General features: G+C 37.0%; 1 protein-coding gene and 1 long non-coding RNA gene across 2 annotated transcripts; both read left to right on the forward strand.

Moving 5' to 3' along the window:
- Window positions 1-3,338: 3,338 nt before the first annotated feature.
- LOC115912261 (collagen alpha-4(VI) chain-like) lies at window positions 3,339-13,718 on the forward strand. The gene is made up of 5 exons (XM_030963736.1): window positions 3,339-3,451; window positions 4,358-4,437; window positions 9,570-9,913; window positions 12,892-12,970; window positions 13,552-13,718. Exons 1-5 carry the CDS (start codon window positions 3,339-3,341, stop codon window positions 13,716-13,718), a joined length of 783 nt encoding a protein of 260 aa, XP_030819596.1.
- Window positions 13,719-13,820: 102 nt separating this feature from the next.
- Window positions 13,821-15,801, forward strand: LOC115901137. The gene is made up of 3 exons (XR_004060522.1): window positions 13,821-13,884; window positions 15,222-15,275; window positions 15,729-15,801. It is a non-coding gene; the product is annotated as an uncharacterized LOC115901137 (long non-coding RNA).
- Window positions 15,802-17,585: the final 1,784 nt, after the last annotated feature.

Consider the following 17,585-nt stretch of genomic DNA (forward strand, 5'->3'; position numbering starts at 1 on the left):
TACCATGGTCTACTTATGAAATTTTGTTAATGTGTACTTATTGCAATTTGTTCTGTTTAAACCATCAGGAGCAGAGAAGTATGAATGATAAGGAATTTACTTATAGGATCATAATGTGCTAATTACTAAGCTTTACTTAGAAATGGAAAAATATGCAATAGGCTTATAAAAGGTGCACCAAACACTGAAATGGAAATAATTTTGTCTCTTCACTCTTTAAAATGAAGTCGGCAAGTAAACATCCATCCCATTTGCTCACAGACAGGCAGACACTGATTTTAACAGTAAATGAAACTGAATTTTAGTGTCAGTCAGTTTTTCCTTGTAAGACTGGGTGTAGACTCCTCATGGGCTGGTTGTGTGCTTGTCTGTACTTACGTCTGTCTGTGGGTGTGTTGCTGTCCTTGTGGCCACATCCTTTCCAGCTGTGTCTGCATGTCCTAAACAAAACCACTCCTTGAAGCATATTGATCCTCATGTTGTTCACACTGACTTCTTAAGTCAGGTAAGTCACCCAGGGTCTCCTTGCTTGAATCAATGCCTGGCCCTGTGATTATACCTGGAATCATTAGGAAACTCCTTTTTCTCTGGGAAACCTGCAATGAGTAAAGCAGCAACTTTCTTTGAGAGACATTTTAGTGCTAACAAAAAGATAATGTACTTGTAGGAAAAAATATGTGGCTGTAGAGAGGAGATAACTAAAAAAAAAAATGTCTTCCTTTACATAAAGAGCTGACACTTAGAAACTATTTTGCATTATGTTTACAGCAACATTTATTTTTCTTCTGGTACTATGATTTCTCAGTGTTTAAAGTTCAATACGTGGATATATGAGGAGATTTGTAGGGTGGGATGGACTCCTCCTCTTATACTGTTTGGTGAAACCAGGAAATTCTGCGGTTTAAAACCAGGCTTTAAATTTGCTTTAGTGAAAGAAATGGAGATGGTGGAGGAAAGAAATAACTAAGTAGGGCATGTAAGTTGAAGCTTTCTCTCCCCTGTATTCCAGGACTTGATCTTATTTCAAAGACTTCAGAAGGAATGAAATCAGCATGTAGAAGTTGAAGTAATCTAACCGGAGTACTTCAGTAGGTAGGAGAAAACTATGTGATCACATTTATTTGCACTGGTAGAGATGGGAGTTTAAGTTAAAAGAAGATTGTGTTCCTTCTGTTAGTATATATCAACACAAAAGGGAAAATGTTCCCAGTCAGGTCTGCAGGGAGAATCCTGTATGCAAGATGCTTATAAATCATATGTGAAAAAGAGATGTTGCTTCAAGATCTCCATGCTTTTGACAGTGTGCTTAAGAAGCATATTATCATTTGAGGGTGCATTTAGCGCTGACAAAAAAAATCTACAGAATTATTTTTTTTACCTGCCTAAAACATTGAAGCAGCTGAAGATAAGACTGGGACATTAGTTGATTAAAAAATAAAAACAAAATATATGGGCAAGTAATCTTTGTGAAGCAACAACTTTGTGTTGATATTTTTCTTCCTTTGAGATTTATATACATGTATGTATATCTGGGAACAAATATGTAAAAATGCTGGCAGTAAAATAAGCTTTAAAATATGTATTATTTTATACTGTTTTCTAAGGGCTTTCAATAATTTTCAGCTTTTATCTCCTAATATAGAATTAAAGTGGAAAGATGTCTTAGATTTTGGAGAATCGCTTCCTTAGCATCTTGCATAATTATGCTTATATATATATTTATATAAGCAACTACAGATGTGCAAATATAAGTACCTTATGCTAAGGCCTTGTACATACTATTTTACATTCAAACAAATTTTAGAATAAAGATATTGTCAATGTAATGCTCTGTAGCACTGCATGTTTCTGAGAGAGTTTATTTTAGGGTTTGATCCATAGTATCTATGAGGTGTATGATTTGAATTTTCCATTAAATTACTTCTCATTTTGCGTTAGTAAATAATGAAGAATACACATAGAAGGCATAAAGCACCTCTGTCTGTGCAGCTTGTAGTGCACGATTGGAATTTGTATGTGAAGATAAAGCAAAATAAATAGTACAAGTAGGAAAATCAATCTGCACATGTTTCTAAATTGCAGTGCTTCTGTGTATTTAAAGTAGCTGTCTGATGTCAGCAGGGACTAATTAAGGGAAAACCAAAGCAAGTGGTAAATAGGTTCTTATATGCATGCACTGTTTAGGAAGAGTGGGAGAGATTTTTCAGGTCTTGGGTATCTGAGCTGAAGAACTGGGAACATTCTAAAGGAGCATTCTTGAGTCATGGGGCTGGAAGAAGCTAAAGGAGGCAGAGACCACAGCTGTTGGGAGGCATGGAAATAGATGCATAGCTAAACGGTCTATAATAATTATTTTATTATAATTATATATATATATAATATAATTATATAATAATTATTATAAATTATTACAGCTAAATATATAATATATTATATATTATTACAGCTAAATAATTATTTTATATATTATGATAACAAGAGCTAGATTTTGGTATGATATCTGAATATTTACATATTTGAGGAAAGTCTAGCCCCTTGCTAAAACACCAACTGTATTATACTCATCTGAGTGTGAGCAGCCACATATACTTTAGAAGCTTGCTATTTGGTGCTCTTGAGTTTTTCACATACTCATAGTCATGGAAATTTCTAGAGCAAAACACTAATTGGAGGCTTTAGAAATACTGGCAGCAGCTTGCTTATCTGCCCTTGAATATGTACATGTCTAGCTGGGTCTGTAGATCTGTCTGCAATTTATTCAAACAAGAGAGTTCAATGTGTTAATGCTGCTCTGGCATAATAACTGTGCAATCAAAGCAGGAACAGTGTACACAGTAATGCAAATTAGAAATCATTATTATTTTTTGGCACTACCATTAAAATATTTAGTTGTCTCTCAGTATAAAGTTTTAGCTTATTAACATCTAAAAAATAGGCTCATATAATTAGGTGTAGTAGTGAAAATAGATAACAGGATTAAATCTCTGTCAAAGTGATCAAGGGGAACTCTTAAGAGATTCATTAACTCTCAGGAATATATGCAGAAAAATTAATTAAATCCAAGATAAAATTTAATTATGGACACAGCATGCAAAATGGTTACAAAACAGTTTCCTTTATGTTAGTAATGCTTATGGAAGAAAATTGTGGTGTGCAGAGGCATGAAGGAGGTTTCCTCAATGCGCCAACCCCAGCATTGCTGTCTGTTCTTGTTGAGGACTACATAATACCTAGAACCTCTTTGGTTGCATAGGGACCTCAGTTGCATCAGGAATTTCTGTGTTACTGCAGTTGTAATAAAAGTGCCAGTATCTGATAAATGTCTTGAGATATAGGAAATGTGGTGCTTTTCCCCTCCAAGGTTGAAAGAACTCTTCAAGAGAACTCTTCAAGAACTCCAGTGCAGCTTGGTGTGGCAATACTTGGAAATGAAGTTTTGCTGTTGCCTGAGGTTAGAATATAGATTCAATCAGATAATTTCTATTCATTGCCTTTTGTTATTTTCAAGACCCAGGGTAATATTACATGCTGTTACCCCAAGAACCTGGACTGAGCCCTGTGCTATAATGTTAGACCAGCTGTAATCTTTCTACTAAGTTATCTTTGCAGATCTAAGACACAGAATAAACAGTGTAATGAGTTGTTAAAGGCAGAATCAAGTGTGCTTGTGTCCTAGGATAGAAAGTTACACAAAATGGTTTTGTTCTCATTTGTTTAGTGTGCTTAAGCTCAACATGCCTTAATTTTGTACTTTCCGAGAGATTTTCATTCCCATTATCCACAGCACTGAGTTTTGGCTTTTGGGAGATTTTTATACTATATTTCCATTTTTCTATGACAACTGTCTTTATTACTGGCCCACTGGTGTATTTCATTTGTAAAAGAGTGCTTGTTCTTATCTATGTGTATCATATATAGATAACACCACCAAGCTTTCCTTCAAATTGATGTGGGGGTGGGAAATTTCAAGGCTAGAAGGGAATCTTAAAGGCATAACTCCCATTAATCTTTCACTGTGAATAGCTTGCTTTTAGTTGAATTTTAGATCTTGGTAAATATAGCTGTGTGAATCAGAACAAAGCATGATTATGAGACGAAAGCATTGAACAGTTCCTTTTGGTTATATGCTGTACATCAGTGTCAAACTCCTACAGCTCTGTGTTCAAAGCTCAGTGTTAAAAACTAAGGGGAAAAATTATGAATTTAAAGTGCTACTTTAAATTGCATACAGATAGAAAGCCTGCATGTTGATAATAAAATGCACTTGTCCCATTCCTCCACAATTAAAAGTCTCTTTTTTAGGGAATTATGTTCTGTATTTCTTATATCTTTTTCTCTGATTTTTTTTTTCTCCTAGGAAGATTTTCAAAATGGATGCCTGGAAACTACTTCTTCTTCTCTACATTTTCACCTTCTCTACAGAGGCAGAGGAGTCTGGTAATACTCTAAAGAAATGACTCTTCAAGTTGATAGTAATATTCCTTTTTTACATTTGCACCCAATGTCAGAGGGAGATAAAGAATTTATGAACATTTTTTTCTAGCTATTAATAATAATTAGGGATAATGTGGTCAGTTTTTATGAAACTTATAGCTACAATAGGATAGTTTTCCTAAAAAATGCAAAAATTAATGGAACAGCTCATTACATTTTGTTTGTTCATGTACGCTGAAGTTTCATATTTGCAAAAGTAACATAAAGCTCTTACAATTGTAAGACTGCCAAAAGTAAGATAAGTCACAGTATTTAGCAGTTCCATTTTGGTCGGCAGGTCTTCTGGAAGATATGTTTGAGAAGAGTTCTGCCCAGTTGCAGGATATTTTCTGCATGAGTGTTGATTTGAGAAAATGATGATGGTTCCATCCATGCTCTGCTAGTGTTATATGCTTCTGGAATTTGTGGAAACACGAGTTTCACACCGACTACAAAGAAATGTGCTTAGTACTCCTTAAGTTGATGTGAACTTATTTTTTTTTCCCCCCTCAGAAAATAAATATTAATTAGTAATGTATGCATGCAAAATGGAACTCAAAATGCATGACTAAATTTTCCTTTGCTCTCTTGAGAGAGAGCAGGATAATACATTCCAATGGTTGTGTTTTACATACAGAAGTGTTTAATATACATTAACTGCAGATAAGTTCTGAGCAGACTGTGAATGAAAATTGTGTAGTAGATTTCAGCATCTCTCCTTTTCCCATGAATGGTGTTGCAGAAGGATGTAGCTTCTGACCCTCTGTAATGATAATCGGAGAAAAGAAGGAACTAGTGGGTGACAACAATTTAACAGAATAGATGGAAGGGTTTTTCTGCAAAAGGCCAATAGGTCTTGGATTCTGAAAAGCAATTAGGATTCAAAATTACTTTTCTATTAGATTACACAGCCTTTAAGGAAAGAGGAAATTTACAACATATTTCTTTAGTCAGCAGGAAATTTTCTATGACAGACATAGTTTTCCTGGTAGATGGATTCTGGAGAGTAGGGACAAAGAACTTCATGATCATGCACAATGATCAATGGGAGGACAAAATCTGTGTTGGTGTGATTCAGCACAGTGATGTGACATCCACTGAATGCTTGTTGGACACTTCTTAAAAAAAAAGATTCCTTATTGAAGATACAAAAATACATTACAAAGAAGGAGGCACCAAAACAGGGCAGAGCCTCCAGTGCTGGAGAATCACTTCATAGTAAGTGCTGGTAGCCAAAAAGAGGCTTGTCCCAAGCCTTTTTCAGTGAGTACTCTGCTGACAGAGTAGAGGATACAGCAATGGCTTTAAGGAGCAATGGGATCTATGTCTTTGAAGCTAGCATAGGGATGATAAAATCCCCCTTGAGAACGGTTTTTAATACCTGAGGATGCAGGGAGAGTTGACAGTGGAAAATCCTGATGCACTGAAAACCATCAAAAATAATGTCAATCAGGTCTGTTAATGCAAACATCTCCCTGGTCGGGGTAAAGAACAAACCTTTTGCTGGGTGTATAATGACAAATATCCAAATGGATATTGGGTGTATAATGACAAATATCCAAATATGGCTGTCTGCAGTCCTGATAAAAATACTTGAGCTAACTGCACAACAGTGCAATTGTTTTACCAAAGAGTACTGCCCATATTTACAACTCACAACTTGTACTTTGCTTCTGTCAAGAGACACTACACTCCGTGGCTATGGTAAATAACTTCTGAAGTAAGACAGTGCTTCACATTAAGCCCTCATAGTTCTTCAGTGTCTGAAAGGAGCCAGAGCAGATACCCCTAGCAGGAATCTTAATAAAAAAGAGGGAAACAGGCAATTCAGTGATACTTTAAAAAGAACCTCCTAAGACACAGCTTTGCCATCTCCAGCTGACCACACTGCTTCAGTGGGACTGAGAGCAGCCACTGTCTGTCAGCAAAACTGAAGTCTCTCAGAGGCACTTTGTCTCACTGTGTCTCTGTGTGTCACAGAGGGTGTGTCAGAAAATCCATCCTTGGATATGTAGGAGGTATTGGCAAGATGTGGATAGCAAATCCATGGTAAAACTAAGGTGATACCCAAAAGTTTTTCCTAGATGAGAAACAGAAAATGGTATCTCTTACTACATCTTTTAGATGGCAACAGTGGATTGGATGCCACACAGCCTGAGGGTACCAGCCCCAGAGAAAATAAAGGTTCAGTAATGCCTTTAGTTAACAGAGCAATTTTTATCAAATATCACATGCTGGTTTTGGGTCTGAGTTTATTCTGACTTGGTGCTGCATTGCCAGTTGCCTTATCATGTGGGAAGACTGAAATCCAGAACATACACAGTTGCTCTTTAACATTACATATTCATGCCAGCTATGTAGTTTGATAATACTGTAGATGTGTTTGTTAAGTGGCAAAACAGAAAAGTAGAGTGCATGACAGATCAAAAAGCTGATCTCTTCTGACTGGTGTAAGTGCATGACATTGGTTGGGTATGGCAAGAAAAGACAGTTTTGGAGCATTTCTTCTCTCTTTGCTCATCCTTATAGGGACTGTGACTGTTCTTTAAAGCTCCTTGTTGTTTTCCTGTGTGTTGTGTTCACACAGATGTGATATTTTCCATGTGTTGGATGTATGCTTTTTGTTCTCCTTGTTATGCCATAAAATTGATCCAACCCAGTTCTCCAGGTTTTGTTCCCTTTGTGATTGGAAACTTACTGAGATAGGAACACTGGGATGACCACACTGCTTGTCCAAGGTGTTTTGTAACAACAGCTGAACATCCTAGGCTAGTGAGATCTTGAACACCCCAAAACTGGCTGGTGTTTGCTGGGGTGTTGGGGGCCAAAATGAAGAGCTGAACTTTTTTTCCAAAAGGCAGAAGCAACTTTGTGTGAATTATATCTGCTTAGGTGGTTTGCAGAGAGAACAGCTGGGTCTGATTGAGTATGAGCTCTGTGTTTCCACCCACTCTTTATCCCATCAAGAGCTGAGCAGACTCCCAGATGAAAAAGCATTCCCTGGCTCCTGCAGGCAGAGAGAGAGGGCTGCTGTGGAAGGGGAATGCGCTGCCATGGAGCAGTATGACCATAGCTGACACAGTAGCACCTCCTGGTGTTTCATGGCAGGGAACAGGGAGATCTAATGGGAGATACAGCAGTAAACTTCATATATATATATATACACTCAGGTACACATTTGTTTAGAGAGAGAGAAGTTAAGGAAAGCATATTGGTTTCATCTCAGTGATGCACATATTTATTGCTAAGATCTGCATAAATTTGTCTCATAAAATGAAGATCAGCTTTCTGTGAAGCCTGTTTTATCTTGTCCTATCATCTGTTCTAATATATTCACTGACCTTCTTTCCTGTAATAAATCTATTTATTCCCTTGTCTCCAGTCACCTTCTCTTAAACTGACAGATTTTTCAATTTAAATAATTGCATTTCAGGGACAGCATGTTGGCAGCAGAAAAAATATATCTTTGCAGCAGTAAGATAGAACAGTTTAACAGTGTGGATGTATGTAAGAGAACAGGTGGTGAGAAAAAGAGTTTGGCAACACAGAGGTGTTTATTCCTGGAAATAAATAGAGATTATCAACAAGGTATAGGATACCCACCAGTGGATGTTTTACACATTCCCGTGCACAACATAGTAGCACAAAAAGTGAACTATTTACTGCTGTTCTGTTGTTCCTGCTGGTGCAATGAGGACTTGACAGAGAACGTTTAAAGAGCTGAGCAGTGTGGATGACCAACTGTCAGTGCAAAATTGCCGAGTTCATGCTTACCCTTCACACTACCTCCAAACTGTGTGGCTAAAAAGACCCAGGGCTTAGAAGCATCTCATTGTGAACACACACACTATGTCATGTACAAGAACACATACTGGAAGACATATCCATTAGATTTTGTGTTCACATGTATGCGTAGACTTGTATGCATGTATAGATATATTTAACTGATTGTTTTGTTGTGAGCTAAAAAGATAAGAGGCATAGATTTTTGGTGTTGCTCTGAAGTCTGAATGTCAGATTTTTTTAGCCATAAAATTTTGTTCAATGGGACCTTTTACATTCAAAGACTTTCACGCTGCTTTCTGGCAGATCACACCCTCTAGGGGGCAGTTTGTACCACAAGTGAAAATATTGAAACACAACATTGGTCTCTCCGAGATGAAATTATTTCCAAAAGTATTTGGTTAAAGAACTGCACACATTTATCTCTTCCATGGGAGAGGGAGAACCCAGAAAAATTATGTGGAATAATAGGAACAAGCCCAAACTAGTGAACACAGAAAGCAATCTTATGATTGCTAAGTGTTTCAGAGTCAACGAGTGAAAAGAGAATACAATTAGGTAGAGTGCTGTTATAAAGCTAAAATTGCATGCCTCTGACTTCCTTGCAGAGGTACAAAATGAATAATAGTGCATCTAGGATCACAGAATAAAATTCAACATGAGAAATTAATAATCAAGGTAGAGAAGAAAAAAACATGTGGTTTAGCTGAGGTTTTAATGAGGGCAAGATGATTGGGACAAGGGCAGGAATTAACCACGTCACACTATTAGCTGTTATTACAAGGAAAAATGCAAGCAATTCCATAGCTGAGGTAGCCATCACTTTACAGCAGCTGCTTTTCACAATGGTTATGACATTTCATGTAGGCAATGCTGCTTCTCTCTCTCTCATGTTTGTTTCTTTGACCCGTTTATGTTTGCATGTATCACCTGGCCTTGTGACAAAGTGACAAAGCACAGTCAGTCATTAAGCTTCCCTTCACAACTGGAATTTGTGTTGTACATTCCCAGTTGGTAGCAAAGCTCATAGAGACATTTTCAAGATTAGTCCCTTTGAGGACACTGGGCAGCTGGAGAACAGACATGTTTTTGCAGTTTGGGAATGTGCAGGTGTCAAGTAATTTAGTATTTGCAAGTTCATATGGCCACCTGTTGGTTGATGACGTTTTATGTATATATAAAATCTATCTCACTGATTCTCATTTCTGGCTTTAAATCTACTATGTTGAATTTTGTTCCATGATTCTGACAGAAAACAAGAAGCATAAAGCATATATGTTTATAGTTCCTTGTTTCCTGTATTTTTTTTTCAGAATGCAATATAGATCTTTCTATAGCAATTGATATTTCAAGGAGCGTGCAGCCAGCAGCCACAATGCTCCTGAAACAGAGACTGCAAGCATTCCTCCCCAGACTTCTACTCCAGATGAAATCACTGCCAAATACCAGCTGCAATGCTCCAGTTGAAATTGGGTTCAAGTTCCAAGTATTGGCACAGAACAAACAATTAATCTTTGACTCTGGTTTTGAAGATTATAATGAAGAGATCATCCAGAAGTTCTTAGGTGCACAGACCACTGTGGACACCTACATGAATGCAGACTTTTTGCAGGCACTTGAGGACAACTTTTTTAATGTGACTTCTGCTAAAGTTAAGGTAACTTAATAGTATGAACATATATCTTGGAAAAATTAGGCAGTTTAATATTTACAAACTCTGATGCTGATTACTCCAGGAAGATAAAAAGAATTTCAGGAATAAAGACGCTAATAAACAGAATCACAGAATGGTAGAGATTAGAAAGAATCCCTGGAGGTCACCTTTTTCAATCCCTCTGCTCAAGTAGGGTCAACTAAAGCAGGCTGTCCAGGCCCATGTCCTGATGGCTTTTGTGTATCTCCAAGAATGGAGGCTCCTCCATGTCTCCAGACAGCCAGTGCCAGTGCTCAGTCACCTTTGTCTTTTCTTAAGTTTATACAGAACCTCTGGTTATTTAGTTGACCTGATATAACCTGATATATCAATTCCAGTTCCCTAGGCACTCCTGTAGTGAGATGGTACCCAGAACATTTGGCTTAATACATGTGATGAGTATTCCTACAGATAACCTCCTTATATCTACCATGGAATGATTGTACTTTGGGCAGTGGAAAGTAGTTTTCTTTCAGGAACTCCTATTCCTAAAAGGAAACTACTTTCTTAGTCCTGATTCTGTATCTTTGTCCAGAGTAGTGACAGCTTGAAACAGAAGTCACAGAAAAAGGTAATCTGAAAAATTTGCTTGCAGAAGTTAATTAATGTCATTAACTTGTCCAATAATTTCAAAAACAAATTTCAAATATACTTACAGATAACTGATGATCAGGAAATTCTGCCTAGATGCTGCAGTTAATTTATCCATCTTGAAGTGAGGTGAAGGGACAAGCATAAAACTTTATCTACTCTCTCCCGAAATGAATGGGGATTCTTTCAACTTCAGTTCAAGAGATTCAGATCTCATTGGAGTGTTTCAGGGTCAATGCCTTGACAGTTTATCCTTGATAAGGCACGGACTCTGTAAAGCACCGAGTATGTCCTGTAGTAGCTGTTTGAATATCAGCACTTACTAAGGTCTCCATGCAGGAAGACCTTCCTGCTAAGGAAGGACTGGTTAGGTCTTGCTACATACATAAGGAGTTTCCTCTTCCAACTTTATTTTCACTTTTGTGAAGCACCAATTTTAATCTGGCATGGAGTGAGGAAGCCATATTACAAACTCCTCTGCTTTCAGATGAAAGTTGGCATTCTATTTTTTACAGCATTTGCATAGGTGTGTTTGATTTACCAATTTGGGTTGCACCAACTTGGTGCACATTTAATGAGTTTTTTCCCAAAGATTTCTAAAAATGTCTGAACAGGGAACATGACCACATAAGATTCTGCTTGTTTTGAGTCTCAAAGAAAAAACTTGTTTGACATAAAAGTAGTGCTTTTTTCCTCCTAATTGCCAGTGCTGGAGATCAGCATCAAGCAAGGCTTCTTTCTGCTTAGGCATTATTATTATAAATAAATATGCTGCATATCTCAGCACTTTACCAGTGGATTAATATTCTTCTCTGACACTGTTTATATACAGATTGAAAGTACAAGACTTTAGAATGCACATGAAATCACAATTTAATCTTCCTAGGATCCTAAGCAATAGCATATTATTCTGTAAAGATTATTAGTTGTAAAACTCATCAGGGAGCATGATTATCTGTTGGTTGAATTTCTTCTTTTCTTTGTTATAAGTTTGCTTAGCAGCAAAAAGTTGGACCTAATTCCTGCATTTTCAACAATGGATATGTTCCAATAATAGCTTGATATAAACAAATGCTTTGTAAATATAACAACATATCTTTACATATAATTGTATATAATACCCACAGTAACACCCAACATTCCCTGTTCCCCATGTTTTTAAAATGGAAAGATCATAGGAAAAACAACCAAACCCAGGCCTACAGCGTTGTCTCCAACAATCTGTGATGTGTTTACTCATTCATGGTCCAGCTCTCTGCTGTATCACACAGTGCTTGAGTAAGCATAGAATTTGTGCCAGTGCCTCCATATTGTATGTTTGGTAACTTACCAGTTAGTTCCAGCTTAAATTCTTGTTTTCTAACTGCTTTAGTCCGGAAGTGGGATGTTTGGTGTGGCAGTCACTTCATTTGCTTTTGTCCCCTGGGAAAAATTTACCTTAAGAGAAGTAACAGGTTTTGCATTGATTGAAGCTGTGCCTTGCATAGGGAATGTAAAATATGAAGGGTGGGAGGGAAGAAGCTCTAGCTGTGTTTGTGCACTTGTTGGTCAGAGAGCTTAGGAGGATTTTAAGTCATTGCCATTGGGGATAGGACACAATTTACTTGTGAAGCTTCTTTCTGGGCAAACGAATCCACTCTGTGAGTGGGACCTGAGAAGTCTTCTGTTGGTTTGAAGAGGGAATTGGAGATGAGAAATGAGAAGAGACTGGTAGCTTGAAGGGGAACTAAGAAATTGTGCTTTTCCTCCATCCTGGAAGAGCCTTAACTAACTGAAAAGATGGAAATGTATCCAATACAAATTATTAGTATCCTGAGGTGAGCTAAACCTTATGTCTTAAGAAAGAAACATAGGGCAGAGAATGGAGAAGGGCAATGACTTGCCTACGTGGAAGGACAAAAGGACATAAATATCTGCATCCCGGAGAGGATGCACTTCCTGGTGTGGTAGCCAACGGGAGCCGCTCTTGCAGAAATGGGAGAATTTGTTCTTAATTCTTCCCCACATTCACATATAAGAGAACTCTTCAGACATCAGAGAAAGTTTTTCAGTGGGTAAGTTAAAAAGGAATGTCTCCTGCCTCACATGCTAAGATGATAGATATAATATAATAGCTATGCTATAGTCAGCAAGAAAAATCCCTCGAATGGAATGCTATCGGGGAAGAGAGTCTTTTGTGTTCTGTTCTCATTGCTCCTCACTACCATTTTCCAGCACACATTTCAGGTCTACCACAGTGTAGTACAATTTGACCATCTCATAGCCATTTCTCAATGTGAGCTGTAATTCTTACAAAGACTGAACTTTCAGTTCCTGTGCAATTGACTTGTCATTACACCCTTTTCTGACAGGTTCTGTTAGTATTTTCAGATGGGCTGGATGATTCACTGGAAGACCTGAAGAAAGCAGCAGACTCACTTCGCTTTAAAGGTATTACAGTACCACTTTGATGCTCCTGCCTCCTACTATCACAGGCCTGATGTACAGCTCCCCCATTGCAACTTTTCCACTTAACATGTGGAATTGCCCAGGAGTCCCTGGGAGAGTTCTTGCTTCTCCACGTGAAACAGTGTTTGCCTTGTCAGTATATACATGTTGCCTTGTCACTACATGGCAGATGATGCCAGACATGCCTAGGGGTGGAGAGGTTCTAGTTTCTGGAGTTCAGCTCCAACAGCTGGAGCAATTCAGGATGGACTCTTCTCACTGATGAGAACAGAACCAAAGGTTAGATACAACTCTGACTTGTCTAGGAAAAAGCAGGTTTGAACTTGAGTTTGGGAACTGAGTAACATTCTGGTCTGACAGCTGGGGAGAAAAGCCAATTGGAAAATTACTACTCTGGATTTTTCTCTTACACGTTTTTCTCAATAGCTTGATTTCTTTTAACATATTGTACTGAAGACATAAAATGTAAGTCTTTCAGGGAATTGCTACTGTTCAAGTTTATATTGTTGGTTAAATTGTATGTTTCAGAGATTCACTAATTTAAATTTGTTCTTATGTTGAAGGTCTTGATGCACTTCTGTTAGTTGGCCTGGACAATACACAGAACTTGACTGAATTTTGGGAAATAGAGTTTGGCAGAGGGTTTGGATACAATGAACATCTGAGTGTTGGGTTTGCAGATATTGCAAACATTTTGCAGAGAAATCTTGTAAGTCCTTCTGTGATATAAACAAAAGACAGGGGTAATCAGTCTTTGTTTATGATTAGTATATGCAAATGGAATGTTTCTTGTAATTTTTCAGGATACTGTTGCAGAGAGAAAATGCTGTAAGGTTATTTGTAAGTGTCTTGGAGAAAATGGTGATCATGGTGTCCGGGGAAATCCTGGAAGGAAGGTAGGAGGTCTAAGATAGACATTACATAAGAACTTCTTCATTGTTCAGTGTTTCTGGCTTTTTGTGGTATTGCAGAGCATGCATGTGTGTCTCCATAACATTTAATGTTAGGACAGATCAAGGAGAAACATGAAATGTGATCCTTTCTCTGCTGCATTCTCCTGTGCAGAATGTTTTTGTAATGAAAATGATTTGTACCTATAAAAATCATTAGGCACTCTAATGCACCAATTCAGCAGAAAATGGAGAGGGATTAAAAAAATAAGTCTGATTAATCAAGAGGCTTATTATCTATTGGGAATGAGAAACTTCCAACTGACAACCTGAGAGTAGAAAATAATTATTTTTCACTAGGTATGTGACTTATCCTTTTGTGACTGGTTATTCCAAATGTCCTCTTCTATAAGTCTGTTTTGATCCAAAAGAATTACTTCATTTAAGATTTAAAATTGGGTTTTTAAAGCCTTTTTGAATATTACAGATATCACTACTTCTACAGCATACTAGTAGAATTAATTATTAAAGTTTTTAATATATGTAGTCTCCATTTGACTACTATTCATTCCATTATTTCTACTTATTCCAGTAGCATCTGAGATAAATTATATCTGCAGTTCACACTCTTAGTTATATGGTTGTAGTTAAATGAAGTTTTGGTTATCTCTTAAGAAAAGTATAGTCTTCTATTAATTCATAGACCAATTTATTGTTTTTTTTCCATTACTCTTATTGCTTTTCTTATACCTTTCTGTTTTACTAAAAGACTAGATTAAGGTGCTTAGACAGTATTGAGAATGTAAACATAGTTGTTTTGCAACTAGAAATTCCCTGTGTTCCAGTTTCTCTCTGCTCAAATTTTGCCCTAAGGGTAATGATATTTACATGACTTCCAATATAAATTTGAAATGTTCCTATGTGTTTGCAATGCATTGCAATAACTTTGTCCTAACAAATTTCCAACTCCATATATTTTTCGTTTCACCTTAGAATTTCATTACTGTAATACTTTCTTTTCCAAATCACTAGGAAGATACTTAATTTGACCAGGTATCCCAATGAGCTTTGTTAAGCCATCAGAGAGTTTCCTGAAATAACAGCTGAAGCTGTATATTAACCATTGTTCTTTTCTTGGGTTTATATTTGGGGTTTTTTCCCAGTCATGTCAAATACACAGGACTGTATAGAGTGTCTGTGTAAATTCAAGGAGCCTGCCCTCCTTAGCATAACCAGATCTAATTTTCAGGGAATGTTTTCTATCTCTATGTGCAGGATAATCTGATAGAGATTAACCCAGTGTGCTCGGAGAACAGTGTTACTTTTAAATTTTCCTTTTTCAGGGAAGTACAGGTTACAGAGGATCTCCTGGCCATCCTGGTGAGGAAGGTGGGATTGTAAGTAGACATTTGTCTTCTGCTATGCTGATGTTAGCCTGAACCTGTTCCCATCAATGTTAACCCAAAGTGTGTTAGAGGAACAGGTAAATAGACAGATCTGTTTCTCTGTGCCTCTGCACCTCACCATAGATAGTTATGCAGTTAAAAAAGCAAAGTGAGTTAGTTATTCAGTTAAAAAAAACCAACCCACCTTCAAGTACAGACAATTGAGTTAGAGATTGGTAACGCAGTATAAACATAGCATGATAGTGAGAGCAAAGAGCCAGATGCAGCTCAAATTAGTAACTGATGTTCTCTTATGGCCTGAATTAAATTTTCCAGTTGACTTGCATTTGTGTCCTTAGTGCAGTGAATGGTGATACAGTTCTGTCTTGCTTTAGTCTTGTGTGGTAAATTAACCAGTAATCATCATTGTATGGATGAGATTGAACATTTTCCTTTGTTTCCTAGGGGGAGAGAGGCCCAGCTGGTTTCAGTGGGACTCAAGGAGACAGGGGATGTCCAGGTGTCAGAGGCCATAAGGCAAGTGTGTAACTTTGAAATATTTCCTAATTTGTTTCCCATAAACCTGTTTTCTGTACTGGGAACAAATCCCTGTGCTGTCTCTCTGAAGCATGGATGAACATCAAGATCCAGCTGTAGGAATGGCAGACAGTGCTTGCTGTCTAATTTTGAGAGGTATTTTGTGTAACCTGAGCATGGTTGAATGGCTCAGGATTTTGCTGTCTAAGCAACTTGATGATGACTTTCACCATCAGCTCCAGAGTGACCTTAGTTAAAGCTATAAAGTTTTATGGGATGGGAATGAAAATTAAGCCTGTACTGTCTTCCCAGAGGAAAGGAGGAAATCCCATATGTGACAGTAGAAGGTTTTACAGTAGGGACTACCAATACTGAGCTCAGCATACCTCTGCACAACAAGCTATTGTGCCCTGCTTTTCAAGATCAATAAAAACACTTTTACCAAATTTCATCTATATTTATTTTCAATTTCAGGGGGCCAGAGGCTATAGAGGAAGTCAGGTATGTGTTTTCATGTGTGATCCATTTTCTTTGAGAACAGAGTTCAGCTCCCTTTCACGTTACACTGTAAATTAAATAATCAACAAGGAAGGCAAATAGCATAAAAATTTAATGTAAAAATAGGGTAAAAACTTAGTGTGAAAACAGCATTCAATTTACTTTTGCTATGGTTCTATAAGGATTGATTTAAGATACTTATCACATTAATCAAAATCAGCAGTCATAATTGTATTTTTATATTATTGCAGTCTATTAGTCTAGCTGACAGGAAAATGATTTATTTACTGACTACTCTGATAATCTGTTAAGGTGATAATTCTGGTTATCTGAATCTCACTCTAATTGTGAGGAGGAGCAGAGGGAAAAAAAAAGGTTGTAACTAATATTTATTGGGGGTTTGGACATAATTTTACCTAGATCATTATTGACATGTTTTCAATATCCAAACTTCTTTTCAAGCTGTGTTTGTCATGTCATCTGTTGATATTTCAAATCTGCTTGTTTAACCTTTCAAACATGAAGAAGATATGGTCACTAATACTATAATAAAAAGTGAAGCCTGGAAGACAATGATCTATAACAGTAATAGCTTCCAAGCTACAGTGATTAAAATGAAATTGGCTTGTATTGAATGCTTTGATACAAAACCACTTCTAAAAATCAGTTATGAGCCTCAAAGATTCAGAAGATGTTTGCCTCCATAACTGAGCAGCTTGGAGAAAGTTCAGAGAGTTTCTGAAACCTCAGCTCTATTTAAAGTATGGCTCTATAGTATCTTTTTAATCTTCTCATGTGTTTCTCTTTTCCTTTTTTTTCTCCTCTGTTCTCTGAAGTAATTTGTCCTTCCAATGTTCAAAATGTCTGATTATAGAAGAGGGAGAGTACCTGCTGATGATTTCAATTTGTCAAAGTTAAATAGTGCAGTCAGTCTTACCAGTTGCACACACCCTACTGAAATCCAGTGAATACATGAATATCTTCATTATGTTGTGTCATTATATCCACAATTTTATTTTTTTAAAATAAAAATATGAAACTTTCAGGACATAAAAAAGTGATTCAATTGTGCCAACTTAGTAAGGTTGGAGCAGTTTATTGAAGCTACTGAATCTGGAAGGCATTTTATTGTAGCTATTTGAATAAAAGGAAATGCTGAATGTTTAATAGTATGAAGTTTGGCTCAGGTTTTCTGACGCAGGAAATGACTGATAGAAAAAAATAACACTTCAATAAAAGTGCTCAAAATTTTTCTGGAATACTTATTCAAGAAATTCTTGTTTGTGA

Source organism: Camarhynchus parvulus, chromosome 2, assembly GCF_901933205.1.
Source record: "Camarhynchus parvulus chromosome 2, STF_HiC, whole genome shotgun sequence".
In the NCBI taxonomy this organism is placed as follows: domain Eukaryota; kingdom Metazoa; phylum Chordata; class Aves; order Passeriformes; family Thraupidae; genus Camarhynchus; species Camarhynchus parvulus.

Excerpts from the sequence above, each read along its gene's own strand:
- LOC115912261 (XM_030963736.1), top strand. The coding sequence starts at position 3,339 with ATGTGGTGCTTTTCCCCTCCAAGGTTGAAAGAACTCTTCAAGAGAACT. Across the intron at positions 3,452-4,357 it reads AAGTTTTGCTGTTGCCTGAG|GAAGATTTTCAAAATGGATG; the intron begins GTTAGAATATAG and ends TTTTTCTCCTAG. Across the intron at positions 4,438-9,569 it reads TACAGAGGCAGAGGAGTCTG|AATGCAATATAGATCTTTCT; the intron begins GTAATACTCTAA and ends TTTTTTTTTCAG.